Genomic DNA, 17,697 nt, shown 5'->3' with positions numbered 1-17,697 from the left:
GCCAACAATGAGAATAATCCCACCCTATAAACCCCCTCCCTCACTCTCACACGCGCGCACACGCGCCGATGAACCCGTTGCGCCCGCCCCTCGCGCGCACACACACACTCACACGCGCGCGCGGCCCCGCCCTGATCACACTCGGTATGAATGATTGAATAGCAGCAATGTGTCTGCTGAGGGTCCGGCCTGCTGTGGATCTGGGCGGTGGTCCCCTTGCTGCTAAAGGGTTAATAGAGCTTTGTGACTGTAATGCAGGAACGGACCATATTAAGGCTGCCTGTACTTTCAGAGCTGCGTTCACATGGTAACGGCTCTGAATCGATGCCCATGTGATCGCCCGGGGTGTGGATCCGCTCCTCTCGGGGCTCTTTCTCTCCGGCTGTCGCTCATTTCTGACCGGCCGATTCCTCCGGGACTCTTTCCGGCCCACGCGGAACATCTCCATCAGAGCCGCGCGCTATTCTCACGACTTTAAAACATCGTCTTCTTGTTCTTCTGTGTCTGTGAAGGTCAAACCGCCCACATGTTCAAACACTTATTCATTGGGCAACTGCACTTCCCCTCACAACAACGTTTCTGAAACACACACGCATAAACTCGCATTTATTTATATAGCGCTTCATGCCAAACGGTTTCAAAGCAGCTTCACGGTATTAAACAGCAAAATACTGTTGTAAATTCATCCATTATAGAAGAGAGAAACTCTCATTAGCACAGAAATCAATGGAGGAAATCAATCAGGAACATTCGTGTGGACGGTTGGACGCGGTTGCACGATCCGTGTCGTCTGATTCACGGTGATTCACGTCTTCGTTTCTTGTGTGTTTAACTGGAAAACCGTCACCGCTGCTATATTTCTGCATGAGCTCTCCATGTGCATCTAAAGAGACGTTCTGCTCATTTAAGGATCTGTCCCACAATCTGGCATCAGTACAAGAGGTCAGAGATGCTGAGGTCAGAGGTCACAGGTCAGCATCCTAAATAAAGGTCCTCTTGAATACTGATTGTTGACGGCACGATCGCTGACGCTTTGAAAAATCCTTCAGACCTGTTTGACTTTCCATCTTCTGTGGAACACAAAGCAGATATTTTGAGAAATGTCTCAGCATTGTTTGTCTATACATTGACAGTTAGGCTGAGTAAATGATGATTTTTGACTAATATATCCCTTCAACAGTCATTAATGCACAATCTTCTGAAAATCTGCTTTGATTTGTTTTGCATTGAGACAAGTTCTACACAAATGTGACCCTGGACCACAAAACCAGTCATAAGGTTTAATTTTACAAAACTGAGATGTATGCATCACGTGAAAGCTCAATAAATAAGCTTTCTATTGATGTATGGTTTGTTAGGATAGGCCAATATTTGGCCGAGATACATCTATTTGAAAATGAGGAATCTGAGGGTGCAAAAAAATCAAAATACTGAGAAAATCACCTTTAAAGTTGTCCAAATTAGGTTCTTAACAATGCATATTACTAATCAAAAATTACATTTTGATATATTTACAGTAGGAATTTTACAAAAATCTTCATGGAACATGATCTTTACTTAACTCCCTAATGATTTTTGGCATAAAAAAAAAATCTATAATCTTGACCCATGCAATGTATTTTTGGCTATTGCTACAAACATACCCCAGCGACTTAAGACTGGTTTTGTGGTCCAGGGTCACAAATGAAAATGTCTTAAAGTCAGAATGAAATCAAAATGGACATTTTTATTCCGTCCAATCAATTCATTCGTTCATTGGACAAAATCAAGCCCTGCCCTACTTTTTTCCTCATTCACGAAGCCGTTTGGCTCATTTATCCATCAAAATAGGGAAGAAAAGGGCAATCGTAACTTTGGTTGCTGACTTCAACCTGACGAACTCCATGATGGAGCAACACAGTTATATATTATTAAAAACAAACAACAGTTCATCAATTAAGGAGAGGCCATAAAGCCAACATATCTACTTTATGATGACATAATGCACATTAATATTATATTAAAGCAATAAACAGGACAAATAAGACCTTCCTCATTACTGATTGATCACACGCTGAAACAGGAACATCTTTCAGAAGGAACTTAAACACAGACCACAGAAGTCCAAAGCATAATGAACCCAAGACTATCAAAGGATCATTAGTGGAGCTGCAGGCGTAACCGAGGCCAGCTGTTAATGCACCGCCTCCCATGCCGGAAACACCGGTTCGAATCCCACTCAGAGACAGGACGAGAAGAGTAGAAGCGGAGATGTTACACAGGCGTGAGTTGTCTGTGTGCATTCCTGATGACATGAGACTGACACGCTTATTCACCTACAGAATATTGCCTCACATACATAGAAATATGGAAACCTGTCTGAACATCAGGGAAGAGCAAAGAGAGATCTAGGGTTTCAACTCTTCCCAATGGCAGTAGAATCAAACTGAAGAGATTCATTCCGTTCAGATGTGAGATGAAGTTTCTACATGAGAGAAGAACACATTCATTTAGGAGAGAAAAAGCTCATGCATCATAGTCACAAATCACAAAATACACTGGCTAATAAAACATAGCAAAGACTATATATCACAATGATTCCATAATAGCGATCAATGACATTTACACATTACACATTTACAGCACGAATGAATTTAGAAAGAAAAGAGATTGTGAAATGAACACATGCGGAAAATCTTAAACGTAAAACACAATAGAGCATGTGTGACCCTGGACCACCAAACCAGTCATAAGGGTCAGGTTTTCGAAACTGAGATGACTGAATAAAGCTTTCCATTGGTGTATGGTTTGTTAGGATAGGACAATATTTTGGTTGAGACACAACTATTTGAAAATCTGGAATCTGAGAGTGCAAAAAAGTCAAAATATTGAGAAAATCGCCTTTAAAGTCGTCCAAAAGAAGTTCTTAGCAATGCATATTACTAATCAACAATTAAGTGTTTATATATTTACGGTAGGAATCTTTACTTTTTATCCAAATGATTTTTGGTATAAAAGAAAAATCAATATTTTTGACACATACAATGCTATTGCTACAAATATTCCTGTGCTACGACTGTCAAGATTTACACAGTGCTTTTTACAACACGACTGGTTTTGTGCTCCAGGGTCACATAAGTGTGTCCTCATGAATATTCATGAGCAGCTTGTGCAGGTTCTAAACATCCTTTCTTTGGCATGTGATGATGATCGTCATGAAGATCTCTGCACTGTCAGGTGTTTCAGGTGTTTGGTAGTATTTGTGCTACAGGTGTAACAGCGTCTCTGTAATCGGTGCGACAGATCGTGAAAGATTCTTTCCTCTGAGAGTGTGCTGCATTTGCATTTTGCTGATTCGGATCTTGAGTGTGTGTGTGTGTGTGTGTGTGTGTGTGTGTGTGTGTGTGTGTGTGTGTGTGTGTGTGTGTGTGTGTGTGTGTGTGAGCGGATACCTTCAGTCTGCATCAGACACCCTAAACGAACTGCACCTCCACCCCCGATCAGGCCGGCCACTGTTGCCAAGGCAACCACACGGAAACGGCATCCTCTGACTCCAGCTGATGGTGAAACTCCATCCATCTCTCCCTCCTAATGTGTGTGTGTGTGTGTGTGTGTGTGTGTTCACAAGACCCCATGGACGCCGCTGATGCTCCGTCTCCATGGCAACAGGCCAGAGCGGATGACTAACACACGCACTAACACACGCACTCACACACACACACACACACACACACACACACACACACACACACACACACACACACACACACACACACACACACACACACACACACACACACACACACACACACACACACACACACACACACACACACACGCACACACACACACACACACTCGTGTGGATGATCAGAGAGGTGCGACTCACACTGGGCTGTAAGATATTTGTCAAAGCATCAAAAAACCTCCTCAAAATGGTTTCACATCCACTAAAGACCCTGGAGGATCATGATGTTAGCCAGGAAAGCGTCTGGAGAAGAATCACAACCAATAATGAACCCATCACATTCATAAAGACATCAGCCAGTGAAAATAAAACCATTAGCAGCATTCATTTGATCATCTTCATATTTCATCATAAGTCATGTGACTAAGAAAAGCACAAATATGCCAATAAATGATGACTATAACAAGAATCTCAAAACAGATGTAAAACACCTCAGCACTGGTAAACTAATCCTCTACACAAAAACTATGAATGGAGATTCAGAAGATCACACCTGTGTTTGATTTAAATGCTATTTATTAGTTTTTGTTCATTTAGTTAATACTTCAATAATATAAATGACCTTAAACATTAGACAGTAAACACATTAAACAGTGAAAACAACTAAAGCCTGTTTGGCGAGTTACAAACATCCAAAACGAGCTGCATTCAGCACATGGAAATTAATGAACACATCCATCATATTTCAGCAATAACTGAAAGCTTTCAGGTTAATTAAACAGCTGAAATCAGCAGCGTCACCGTCAGTAATAAAGAATCCAACGGGAATGGAGAAAATGCCAGAGCAAGCAAACAGAGACAGACTTTCAGGTGCTAACGCTGCTCTATAACGGTCGTTACACGATAGAGACGGATCAAAGATAATGTTCATAAGTGCATAATGTTAAAGATATATTTCATATTTATCTAACCAAACAGGATCTATGCAAAGATCTTTATCAGACTAAGAACTACAGACATATGCAGGATCTCAGCCAATCAGAGTGCTCGAATCTCTCCAGAGAGTGATCATGTGACCGTCTGTGGTGATGCTGTTTTCAGATTCACCGATGTCCAATCAGATCGTCTTCTAGTTGGTTGCCGCTCCACTTCAATAGTCATTTATTTTACAGATTACAGTAACAGTCCATCATTTTCTATCATAAATATAAAATTACTCACTCAAACCAGCAGACTCATCAACAAAAAGACATCTGGGGTTTACTTTATCCATGCAAAAAACACACATGCACACACTCCCTCTCACACGCACACACACACACACACACAGACACTCTCTTACATGCACACACTCGCTCAGACACACAGGAGTTGTTGGTCTAACACTGTGACTCAGTGTAGGTGTGTTCATGTGATTTCTCATGCATGTAGTCATCCTCATATTCAGTGTCCTGAAACAAACAGCACAATCACCTTTATGTCTATAGTGCTTCATATAGATGGTTTCAAAGCAGCTTCACAGAAATAAAGAGGAAAATAACAGTGTTAACGCTGCAAAATGCATCAATTATGAAACTAATTGAGTTTCAGCTGTAACACATTATTTTTCTCCACAGGGAAACTGACTTTTAACAATCACAGATGTTCAGAAAAAAACCTGTTGTGAGAGTCACTGCTGTTAATCAGTTGTGTACGCTTCTGTTGAACCCACCGTTTGCATTAATTCAACTTATTTATAAAATAATAGTGTTTAACAGCAGAATTCATGGTGAAAAACTACATTTCCCATGAGAAAAATTCCACCAATCAGTGTTGCAGTGAACAAAGTGTGCTAAAATATTTAACTCCGCCTCCGCCCACTCCCACAAATTAATCAAGCCTCTCTATGCTCTCAGATTCCTTAAATATTTGTGTATATATTCTTACTTGGCAATTCACTTACATTGTTTCTATAGATACAACTTCAAAGTTTAATATTCCTCTGTCATTATTATTTCAATTCTGTCATTCACAATGCTTCATTCAATAAAGCTGTTAAGCTCACTAGTATCTTTGTCTTTTTGGTTGATTTTCTTTTACTTAGTTTGTGATAGTTGTGTATTCCTCATGTCTGGCTGGTTTGGTTCATGGCTTATAATGCTTTATTGAAGACTTTTTCTTAAAAAACAGGAAACATTGCCAGTGAAAACGCTGGCGACACTAATGCACTTGTGTGATTATTCATCTCAATGTTGATTCAAATCAGTTCAATAACTAATCAGTGTTGCAAAGTGTATTTCAGTTTTAAGTCTGAATAAACTCTCCTAACACACACTACAAACCAACATGTTCATCATCTAAATATCTCATCCACACCACAGATCGATATTTACCTTAAAGTAACAGCAGCACAGCCTGTGTTTCAGCTGCGTCTGGTCGTAGAAGTACTCATCTCTGTGAACAGACACACAATCATCACACACACGTAACAACAGTCTGAATCGCTGGTGTCCCGCACATCAGTTTCTTACCGACTGACCACCTCGATGGGCGAGTGATGGGCCGCGGCGGAACTCTTCTCTGACACGGACCAACACGGACACAGGATTCGCCCCAGCAGCACCAGCGTGATGACTCCTGTCGGGACCAGAACAAACACCAGCAGCACGCCGAAATCCGTGAACTTCAACGACAGTCCTGACAGAGACACAGACGGCACACGCTCAACACGGGACAACTGAAGCAGTTATTCTAGGATTGTACTGAATCTCATGAGGAAACGTCCAGGTCATGCTTCACCCCTTTAAAAATAAAACCTGAGTTTAAAAAAGCCTTCTTTATATTTTGGATGCATTGTGACATTGTTTACGACAATTAAACACATTTTCTCCAAATTCTCATCACTGTAAGGAAAATATTCATTACACATGGACATTACCAAATAAAATCCAATTCACTTCAGCAAATATTATAACAAATGGTGAGGAAAATTAGAGCGTTACCTAATTCTCAAGAAAATAGTGTCACAATGCTAAAAGTCTGAATTCAAACAGGTAGCTTTGAGGGTGAAACGTGACCTGCTCGTGTTCCGGAGATCCTCCTCTGAGCTCATGATCACGCGTGTCGACTCACTCTTCGGTGTGACCGTGAGGACTGTCTGGGCTGGGCTTCCGTGGACATCAGGAGGGTTGCGTACAGCACAAGTGTACGTGCCGTTGTCGGTGAGTGAGGCGTTCAGCAGCTGGACCGATGCTTCGCCCCGCGACGGGCTTCCGACCCACTTTACACGACCCTTAAAATAATCCTCCTCTGGCAGATACGCTTTAGACGAGAAGTGAAAGAACTGCAGAGAAACACAACATAGACTCAAAACTCAACCCTTCTTTCATATTCTGCAGACAATCCTGTTATGAATCTGCAGGGCTGATGAGAGACAGAGGATTCACTGAACTGATGTTCTCAGAACTAGCAAATCACAGACAGTAATGCATTCGCTCTCAACTAAATACTAGAATGCAAACTAAAAGACATAAAAACTCACAAGGACTTCATTGAAAGAATCATTGAATGAAAGCATCTGAATGAACTGATTCTGACAAAACTATTCGCCTCCGTTCGATCGGCTGTAAAGTGGCGTTCACAACACAATGCTCCATTTACACCTGGAAACAGCAACCCTTCCTGAGAACAGCTGAGCTCATGTTACGCTGCTGAAATACATCAGCCGTCTCACTGCACTGCCACATCTCACACTCATTCACATCACTGTGTGCTGCTTCTTGAAATCACTCCTGATGGATGCTGTGGTCTCACCACAGAACACACATCCAGCTTATATGACTTCCTGTGGCCTGAGTGACCCCTGACCCCTGAGCGCTCAATCTGACCATCATGAACTCAAAGGATGAAGATCTACTCACCAGTTTGGCAGGACCGCCGTTCTCTGGTCGGAAAGTCCAGTCAATAGACATGAGGCTGGTGATGGAACTGGAGGAGGTGAAGGAGCAGGACAGGGTGACGGTGGCTCCTCTGACCACGCTGATCTCTGCTGGAGTCTTTACTGAGATACAACACGTGGTCCTCAACAGCACTGACACAGAGAGACATCAATAAAGATGGGTTCAATGGGTTTAACACTCAATGTTAATAAATTCACTTCGTACACCCGTTCACACACTCACTGCGCACATTCAGAGTTCGCACACTAACTGCACTCACTCAATGTTCAAACACTCACTGCACACACTCAGTGTCTGCACACTCAGTATGCACATTCGGTGTTTGCACACTCATTGTGCACATTCGCTAAGCTTATCTGGTGTTTGCACACTCACTGCACTCACACAATGTTTGCAAATTCACTGCACATATTTGGTGTCTGCACACTCACTGCAAACTCACTGCACATATTTGGTGTCTGCACACTCAGTATGCACATTCGGTGTTGGCACACTCACTGCACATATATGGTGTTTGCACACTCATTGTGCACATTCGCTAAGCTTATCTGGTGTTTGCACACTCACTGCACTCACTCAATGTTTGCAAATTCACTGCAAACTCACTGCACACACTCAGTGTCTGCAAACTCACTGCAGGTGTTCACAAACTGGTATTCACACTGCGTTTGCACGCTCACTGCGCACATTACCTGTTCACAAACTCGTATTTTCACACTCACTGCATTCACATTGTTTGCACACTCACTGCACACACTCAATGTTCTACACTCAGTTTCCCCACATTCTAATTACACTTAATGCACATACACTCACTGCACACACACTCACTGTACACGTGCGGCTGACGGCTGTAAGGTGTGAGTTTTGCTGATTCAGTCATTCTCAGTGTGGTTCATTAGTGTACATAGTTATGTTGTAAATGGTGCAGCAGATGAAGCAGATATCTGTCATATCTGATGTTCAGTTCCTCTGAACCATAAAAATCATACACTGCAAATGTAACTCTGATATCATATCAAAGCTGTTAATGAGTGAACAGTTAAATCTCAGTTCACTAGACTGACTAGACTCAGTTACGTAACAGGGGCCAACTGTATAAACACATGCGCTAGTCTGACCAACTAGCATCTAGCAAAGAATAATTAGTCATAGTTTTAGGATTAAAATTTTACCAAGCTACGTTTTAATGTGATTTACTTAAAAAAAAAAAAAAGAAACTACTTGTCTTACAGGAGGAAAAAATGCATCACTAACTTCTAAAACTGTATGTATCTGGAAGGACAATGAGCAGAACCAGAAACCCTGATGAGCTAAGATCCAGTAAATCAAACAGCATCAGTTTGTGTAAGAGCTTCAGATCATCTGATGACGTCACTTCTGGAACGAGCCCTGATCTCACAGCGTGACGTCACACACCTGCTCATGTCTCATCTAAACTGGAAAACGTGTGTAAAGAGTCTTTTGATTCATACAGAATGAAACATGAACTCCACACAAATATTACATGTGATTTTAAAACGATATCACATGTATGTATGATTATTAAATCAGATACTCCCTTCAAAAGATATCGATATTTTCTAGTCCTTTCTTTTTATTTAATATTAATGTCAAAGTTTGCTTTAAAAACATGTAAATATAAAGACAGCAGTGGCATTTAAGGCGGTTGCAGCCTATATACAACCAAATCAACTCAATGTTCCGCTTTATGCAACTAATTATTGAGTTAACGCTGGAGTTCAGAGAGCTGTGCTGTTACAATGTTACACTGATGTTTACACACAGCGGATGATTGACAGGTTCTTCAACTCGTGTGTCTTTTCACCCAAACAGAAAGCAAAACAACTCAACGGCTCTCAAATGTTTGTCCGTTTGATCTATCAAAAGCAATAACCCCCTCAAACTTCTCAAACGCGTTTATAAAAGTTCAAACTATTCATCCAGCTTCAAACTGACCGAATAAAAACAACTCACCAAAACCGACGTAAACACACGATATAAGTCCTTTAAACGATCTTCTGTTCACATCCATGACAAATAACAAAACATATATTATAACATACGACTGATTCTGAGTCAATATTAGCAGGTATTTAAGCGAATAGTAGTCGCGTTTATGTCGCTGGTCTGTATGTGTCCTCCATGTTTGAGTCTTTGATACCTGCCGAACAGGTGGGACAGGAAGTTACACTACAGACTCTAAATACAGCCCAATATCACTATTACTGACACTAAACGTTGTTAATCCCTCAAAACCCACTATTAAATACTTTAGACCGTGTGTAAGATGTGTTAAGATGCGAGTGTGATATAAACTCTCTCTTTCTGTCTGTGTGTGTGTCTGTGTGTGTGTGTGTGTGTGTGTGTGTGTGTGTGTTTGAAAGGTTTTGTGCCAGATTGTATTTAATGAGCTGAATGGCAGCTCTTCGACCTAAAATGACTCAAATCAAAATATCTCAGAAATGTTTTCTGAAAGCATCACAAGTGCTCTTGAACAAGTGTTCCAGGCTCTTGTGAGTTTGGTTATTCTGAGATGAGGGTTGCTTTAGATCTTTTCCTAATGAGAAATTCGTTTTTATGAAAAGTACTGATGTAAGATGAATATCTGTTGTCAATCTTGACTAAAAACCGAGAGTCGATCACACAGATGTGTGCATATTTAAGGTCGATCACGTGACAGCAGCTGCGCTCTGAACACTAGAGGGCGCCGATGCGCTTCAGTGACGAAAACACATGGAAAACACATTCCCTCAAATTAACAAGCTCTCTCTCTTAGTAACACATCAGATGAGTCAAAGAATGAAACATGGTAAATGTTTTAAATGCTGTTTATAACTTGTAAATGTAGCAGTTTAACAGAAATGTAAATATTTAAATTAAAAAAAATGTAAATGACATTAAATGACATAAAAACCTTGTGTACTCTTTCAAAACATTCACATCGTCGTGTTAAATTATGTATCTTCCTAAACAAAGCAATGTTTTCTGTTTTCAATTTTATTAATTCATTTTAAAATAATATCTAAGCTGCATGTTTTGAATTTAGTAGGTCTATTGCTGAACCAGAAAGTTTTTAATGCCCAGTGTTGAACTATTGCATTGCACAAAATTCAATACAAATCTCAACATTATTTAAAAAATTTATTATTTTGTAAATTGTGTGTACTAAAAATAAGTTTAAAAAAATTACACTTTGCTTAAAGGGGTCATCGGATGCCCATTTTCCACAAGTTTATATGATTCTTTAGGGTCGTAATGAAAAGTCTCTAATATACTTTGGTTAAAAATTCTCAATAGTAGTGTAAAAAAAACTCCCTTTTACCTTGTCAAAATCACCTCTGCAAAACATTAGCTCATTTTAAGACATGGCCCCTTTAAATGCCACTGAGCTCTGCTCGTCCCGCCCCTCTCTGGGATTATGTTTACTTTAGCCGCGTTTATCGGCGAAACTTGCCAACAAGCACATTATTAAGAAAGGCCATTTGCAAAGATGCATAAAAAACCCTTATCCTCACTTCAGCTGTGGGTGAAGCTGCATCAGGAACGATTCACATGAACATAGACGCATATGTAGATCGCGATCGGCGCTTTCCATTTAAAAACGAAAGTAACGTTAATCCTCTGCGTCTTCAGCGGCTCAGATGTCGGGAGTAAATGACGACTGCTGTGTTCAGTATTACATCCAACAACAGAACACCTCAATCGCTCAATTAGTCTTCCTCTGCTCCTGAGTCACACAATGGCGATCAGAGTCGGTCTGTTTGAGCTCGGTGAGGGCGGGGCTAAGGTAAAACGCTCATGTCAATCAAATGTGTTTCATCACAATGACAAGAAGCTGAGATTAAACAAATACCACTGGGTGGATGTTTATCATTGTAGGGTGGTTGTGTTCACAAACTGCCAACACACATTAATGTTCAAACAACTTGGAAAAGTTAGTTTTGCACCCGATGACCCCTTTAAGCACTTCGCTTAATTCTCATGAAAACATTACTAATATTTAATGTAACATATAATAATAATTCATTGACAAACCCGTCGGTCGATTATAGCACTGATCAATGAAGGTAATATTACTGTTAATCATCTGACACTCATTGGCCGATGCTGATCATCTTAAAATGGTTAAAATGACCAGATTAACGACTGCAGTGCCTTCATTCAGTCACATCTGTGCTTCATCATGATGATGTTCAATAGCAGTGTAGAATGAGGTGAAGAGAGCTACAGGACAGCGCATAGAGACCGTAATAACCATAGCAACCAAGGTCTGCCGGTTACCAGGTAAAGCCTGAAGAGAGAAACACACTGTTCCTGAAACATTCAGATGTCTTCATTACACACACAACACTACAGATCAGTCCATGCCCTGAAGAGAATGTAAGTGCAGGATTGGTGATCATAAAGCTCTGCTCTGAGTGTGTATTTGATCAAAAACAGGACAAATGAGTCTGACTGACAGATGAAGGCACATCAACTCCAGAAAATCACATCAACCTGTTTGATTAGTAGCTGCTGGTGCATTTGCTGACTGTCTTTTTGGATTTGCTGGAGTGCGTGTGTGTGTGTGTGTGTGTGTGTGTGTGTGTGTGTGTGTGTGTGTGTGTGTGCGTGTGCGTGTGCGTGTGCGTGTGCGTGTGTGTGTGATCTCCAGAGATTGGTCCAGGTTCTCCATCAGTCCATCACCAGCCCGTCATGTCCTTCTGCTCCTGTCGGAGGATGGTGTGGTTGGGTTCTGGGTTCCTCCGTCTGTGACAGCGGCGCACAGACACCACGATCATCACCAGCAGGAGAATCAGAAGAACGGCGCCTCCAATGGCCACACAGAGAATCAGGATCTCAGACAGCGAGGCTGGAACCACACAGAGATCATGTGAACATCTCCACTGCTAAACCTGCTGTTCTTCTTCAGGACTTCTGTCTTGTTTTCCACTGCAAATGTCTAAAGATTGTTAAATCCAGATACATGTACTGGAGAAGCAAAAACACAGAAGAAAGGAAGTCTTGTTTTATGAGAAACTGATCAAAATTAAGTGAGTTTGTGATTGAAACAAAAATATCTGACAATGGGCTCAGAAACGTCAAACTAGTTTTCATTCCCCATTGACAGATTCTTATTTTAAGCATAAACTTGCTTGATTTTGATCGTTTTTTCAGAAAGCTAAATTTGCTATAAAAAAAAAAAATCTCCAGTAAATGTATCTTTATTTAAATGCCATATATATATAAATTAAATACACTTCTGGACAATTATTTATAGTGTTATTTTTTCTATATTTTCCTAATGGCAATTTTATGATTTGTTTATATACTACACTTTTTTTTTTAATCACAGAATAAAGCAGAAAACATTCTTTATAGTTTCTATACACTACTGAAATAAATGCTATTTCAGTTAGCACTGCATTATTCAGAGATGACTTGAAAAACACACAAACCATATGTGACCCTGGACCACAAACCAGTCTTAAGTAGCACAGGTTTATTTTATGCCAAAAATCATTAGGATATTAAGTAAAGGTCATGTTCCATGAAGATATTTAGTAAGTGTCCTACTGTAAATACGTTAAAATGTAATTTTTGATTAGTAATATGCATTGCTAAGAATTTCATTTGGACAATTTTAAAGGTGATTTCTCTATATTTAGATTTTTCCACCCTCAAATTTCAGATTTCCAAAATAGTTCTAGGCCAAATATTGTTCTATCCTAACAAACCATACACCAAGCTTTGGATGATGTATAAATCTTAATTTCAAAAAATTGACCCTTATGGTTTTGTGGTCCAGGGTCACATACATTGTTGCAATGGATGTGTTGCATTTCTGTTTTTTAGTCAGTTTAGCTATAGTGATAGCTGGATTCCTTTGTCAATATAGTGATTTCCTGGACTGTCATAAGTTATGACTTCTATGAGTCCGTTTTTGGCGTTTTGCATGAAAGCGCACTCCAGTTTCAAGTATGAATGAAACATACATTGAGCACTCTGTAATGTTCATATCTCTTCATTTTGGATACAAATAAAATGTCAGGTCATGCACAAACTATCTTTTCTCTTTTAATTTAAATCTAGATTTATTTACACTGGTCCCTGAACACCTCTTTGTGAACACACTTGCTTGAAAAAGTGCGGTGAACGAATTTACATTTTATTAAAAGTCGACTTTATGAACTTTTTACTTTTTACCCTGATTTACCTTTTTAGGCGTTCATTTGTGGAAGGATTAAAAGTTAAAACTGCCATTAAAATGTTTAAATCTATAAAATTGATCTGAAATCAGGTAGGCCTAAAAACCATACAGACACTAGTTCTTGGGTTTACAGAGATCAACGCCTCCCAGCGTCAAACTGTAGAAATTTCAAGCCGTTCTGAAACAGAAAGACCGCTGATGCTCACCTGTGCTGACGACCTGCAGCCGCACCTCACCGACGTTCCCGTGCACATCCGGCGGGTTCTTGACCTGACAGCTGAACGTCCCGTTGAACGTAAACGGCACTTTGCGCAGCACTACAGACGCGTCGCGGCCGCTGATGTCTCCGGCCCACTCCACCTTACCCTTGAAGCGGCCCTCTGAAGGAGGAAATGGCTTCTCTTGATAATAAAACACCTGAAAAAAATTAGACAAAGAGAGACGGTCAGAACGAGCTGCAGGAAACACCTGCACATGCACACACACGGTCCAGCGCGTCTCACCGTCTCCTGCTGTCCCGGACCCAGAGGTCTGAAGCTCCAGGACACCGAGACGCTCGACGCTGAGACCGCAGCCGAACTCTGGAAGGTGCATTTGAGACGCACATTGGTCCCGTTAACGGCCTTCACATCACCCGCCGTGAACACCCGGATACCGGACACACACCGCCAGCCTGCGGACACACATTCTCAGCATTACCTTCATTCACCTGTCATTAATTTGACTCAGTTTACTGAGTGACATTCTTTGTCAGTTGCATTAGTTTTTCTCTCTGTTTGACATTGTTTTGCACTGTTTTAACTGTCAGCAGCGATAATACACGTTTTGGCAATGAATGTAAAATAACGTGCCCATGCCAATGAAGCACCTTGAAAATAAAAATAAACCACAGAGAGATGCAGTCGTTTAAATCTGTAATCCGTGTGCATGCGTTTGTTTAACATCTATTCATTTAGCAGATGCTTTACCCAAACGTATGTGGCATTAATGCATATAAAGCAGAGTACATTTAATCATTCATGCATTCAAGACAAGTCACCTTTATTTATATGGTGCTTTTAAAGGGGTCATCGGATGGCCATTTTCCACAAGTTCATATGATTCTTTAGGGTCTTAATGAAAAGTCTCTAATATACTTTGGTTAAAAATTCTCAATAGTAGTGTAAAAAAAAACACCCTTTCACCTTGTCAAAATCAGCTCTGCAAAATTTCAGCTCATTTTAAGACATGGCCCCTTTAAATGCCACCTAGCTCTGCTCGCCCCGCCCCTCTCTGGGATTATGTTTACTTTAGCTGCATTTAGCTGCGTTTATCAGCGAAACTTGCCAACAAGCACATTATTAAGGAAGGCCATTTGCAAAGATGCATAAAACACCCTTATCCTCACTTCTGCTGTGGGTGAAGCTGCATCAGGAACGATTCACACGAACATAGACGCATATGTAGATCGGGATCGGCGCTTTCCTCTTAAAAACGAAAGTTTTGTTGGCAAATTCCGCTGATAAACGCGGCTAAATGCAGCTAAAGTAAACTTAATCCCAGAGAGGGGCGGGGCGAGCACACCTAGGTGGCATTTAAAGGGGCCATGTCTGAAAATGACACAACGACAAGAAGCTGAGAATGAACTGATTTTAAAAAGGGGATATTACTTTTAAAGATTAAAAAAATACCACTGGGTGTATACAAACTACCAACACACATTAATGTTCAAACATGTAAAAGTGAGTTTTGCACCTGATGACCCCTTTAACAATACAGATTACTGTATGTCAAAGCAGCTTTACAGTATTAAATGGGAAAATCGTGTGTCAATGCAAAAGGACAACAATTTTCAGTTAAAGCCAGATCATCATTGAATTCAGTGATCATCATCCTCAGCTCAGTTCAGTTCAAATAGTATCTCAAGTGCATTCCCTGGAAAGCCTTACTTTCAGCTGTATTTATGAGGGGCATATCATGCAACAGTGGGAAGGCTTTGTGTTTAATGCTATAAATCACCCAAAGCATGTTTCCATTTAAATCCAGTGTTTGCACAGGTTTCTGTGAGTGCAAGAAACCTGTGCAAACGGCTTCTAAGATCATCGGAGCCCCTCTCCCCTCCATTCTGGACATTTTTCTTGCACAATGCTCCAGGAAAGCCACCAGGATCGTGAAGGACCTCACCCATCCCTTCCACAGTGTTTCCAGCTCTTGCCATCAGGAGGACGGTACAGGAGCATCAGAGCCGCTCTGCAAGACTGATCAACAGCTTTGTCCCCCCAGACTGTGAGGGCCCTCAATCACCTAACCCCCCTCTGAACCTTCATCCACAACCCTACCTGTTTAATCCAGGACCCCTGACCCCATGAAAACTAAGTGTGCTAGACTCAGGTGAGCGGGCCGAACAAGCCACCTGTGAAAAACACACTTCTTCCCTCTATATGCACCAGACACTTTCTCACAAACACTCCAGGTTACAAAGACTCAACAAGATAACCCAAATGTTTATTTGTGAATGCACCACAAGCCATATTGCACTACTTGTTTCTTTAACTTTAATACCTCTTTTGCACAACATTGCAGCATTATGTAAAGTACTTGTATAGTCTGTCTCAAGTTATTTGTATAGTCAGCTATTTATAGTATATGTTAGCTATAGGACTAAACAATTGCTCTAATGTCTGGTGTTGTATGTTATATTTATGTAGCTCCGTGGTCCTGCGAGACACGACATTTGGTTCCACTGTATGTCCACACGTGTAGCGGAATGACAATAAAGCTGGACTTGACTTGACTTGAGTGTTGGTTTATGAGTCAGAGGATAGCTCACTGATCCAATCAAACATGTTTTCTTGGAAAAAAACTATTTTCTTTTGATGATCTATGAGTTCATTCAACTATACAAACACACACTGTGGGAGCTCAAAACCTCCACCCGAGTCTCAAAGAGCATTTATTTAAGACTAATCTGCAGAAATGACTCAGTTTGAGCTTATTATTCCATAGATAAACAGCGGATGTCATTAAGACTCTAGAATCACAGCAGATGAAGGTGGAGTTTGTTCTGTTCACACGAATTTCCCACTGGAGAAAACAATGGAATAACACACTTCTCTAAACACACACACACACACACACACACACACACACACACACACACACACACACACATTAGTTATTTTGTAAACATTATGGCAATATTACTAAATGTTTCATAAATTGTGTAGAAATAATGTGGTAGGGTTAGGTAATGTTTTGAGAACATTATTAAAGAGCAGATAACTGAACGAATGTTCTATAATGTTACTTAAAGAGCATTTGTTCATAGCTTTAAGAGAACGTTTTGAAAGAGCTCCTTCTTCGTTGTTAAACGTTTCATGCGTATTTGATAAATGTTTGATAAAAGCTCTTATAAACAAGAACAACTTGTTAAATAAAGTATTTCTGTCTCTGATACTTGAAATGACTGTCGTTTATGCGGTGAAATCATCTGTGCAGGTGAGTGAGTGAATGACCGCGCGCGTGCACAGGTAAGCCCATTAAAGAGCGCGTGATGATTGACAGGTGTCACTCACAATCACAGGAGCGCGCCGTGAGAAGAGGATTATATCTGGAGGATCTGCTGTGATCATTAACCCACCTCAAGAACACAGGAAACCGATTTCACTCATAAATCAAAAACAGGAAACATATGAAACAATAGACGCGGACAAACCATTAAAGCAGTGGAACAGAAGAGAGAGAGAGAGTTTCACGCCGTTAGAACGCTCCCGTCACGATTAACGAAACCTAAAACTACAGACTTCTGGATTCTGAATATGTGTGTAAATATTGATCATAATGATGATGATGAAGAAGAACACACTGACCTGAGGCGGCGAGCAGCAGCAGCATCAGATGAGTCCGTTCAACACACATGA

General features: G+C 40.7%; 2 protein-coding genes across 2 annotated transcripts in view; both read right to left on the bottom strand.

Moving 5' to 3' along the window:
* Positions 1-4,225: 4,225 nt before the first annotated feature.
* mpzl3 (myelin protein zero-like 3) lies at positions 4,226-9,901 on the bottom strand. The gene is made up of 6 exons (XM_073818026.1): positions 9,583-9,901; positions 7,567-7,736; positions 6,779-6,989; positions 6,178-6,343; positions 6,040-6,100; positions 4,226-5,118 (listed from the first exon to the last, which is right to left on the bottom strand). The coding sequence occupies exons 1-6, from the start codon at positions 9,638-9,640 to the stop codon at positions 5,047-5,049; spliced, it is 738 nt and encodes a 245-aa protein (XP_073674127.1). The 5' UTR covers positions 9,641-9,901; the 3' UTR covers positions 4,226-5,046.
* Positions 9,902-10,420: 519 nt separating this feature from the next.
* Positions 10,421-17,697, bottom strand: part of LOC141284843 (myelin protein zero-like protein 2) — a 7,325-nt gene continuing 48 nt past the window's right edge. The window contains exons 1-4 of the mRNA XM_073817864.1: positions 17,647-17,697; positions 14,302-14,471; positions 14,005-14,215; positions 10,421-12,460 (exon numbers count right to left, since the gene is read on the bottom strand). The exon at positions 17,647-17,697 is cut by the window's right edge and continues 48 nt beyond it. Of these exons, the coding sequence (XP_073673965.1) occupies positions 12,291-12,460; positions 14,005-14,215; positions 14,302-14,471; positions 17,647-17,695 (600 nt within the window). The 5' untranslated portion in view covers positions 17,696-17,697 and the 3' untranslated portion in view covers positions 10,421-12,290. The remainder of the gene's footprint in view (positions 12,461-14,004; positions 14,216-14,301; positions 14,472-17,646) is intronic.

This window comes from Garra rufa, chromosome 14, assembly GCF_049309525.1.
Source record: "Garra rufa chromosome 14, GarRuf1.0, whole genome shotgun sequence".
Classification (NCBI taxonomy): Eukaryota; Metazoa; Chordata; class Actinopteri; order Cypriniformes; family Cyprinidae; genus Garra; species Garra rufa.
Note: the sequence above shows the minus strand (reverse complement) of the source record. Positions and strands in the feature narration are given on the sequence as shown.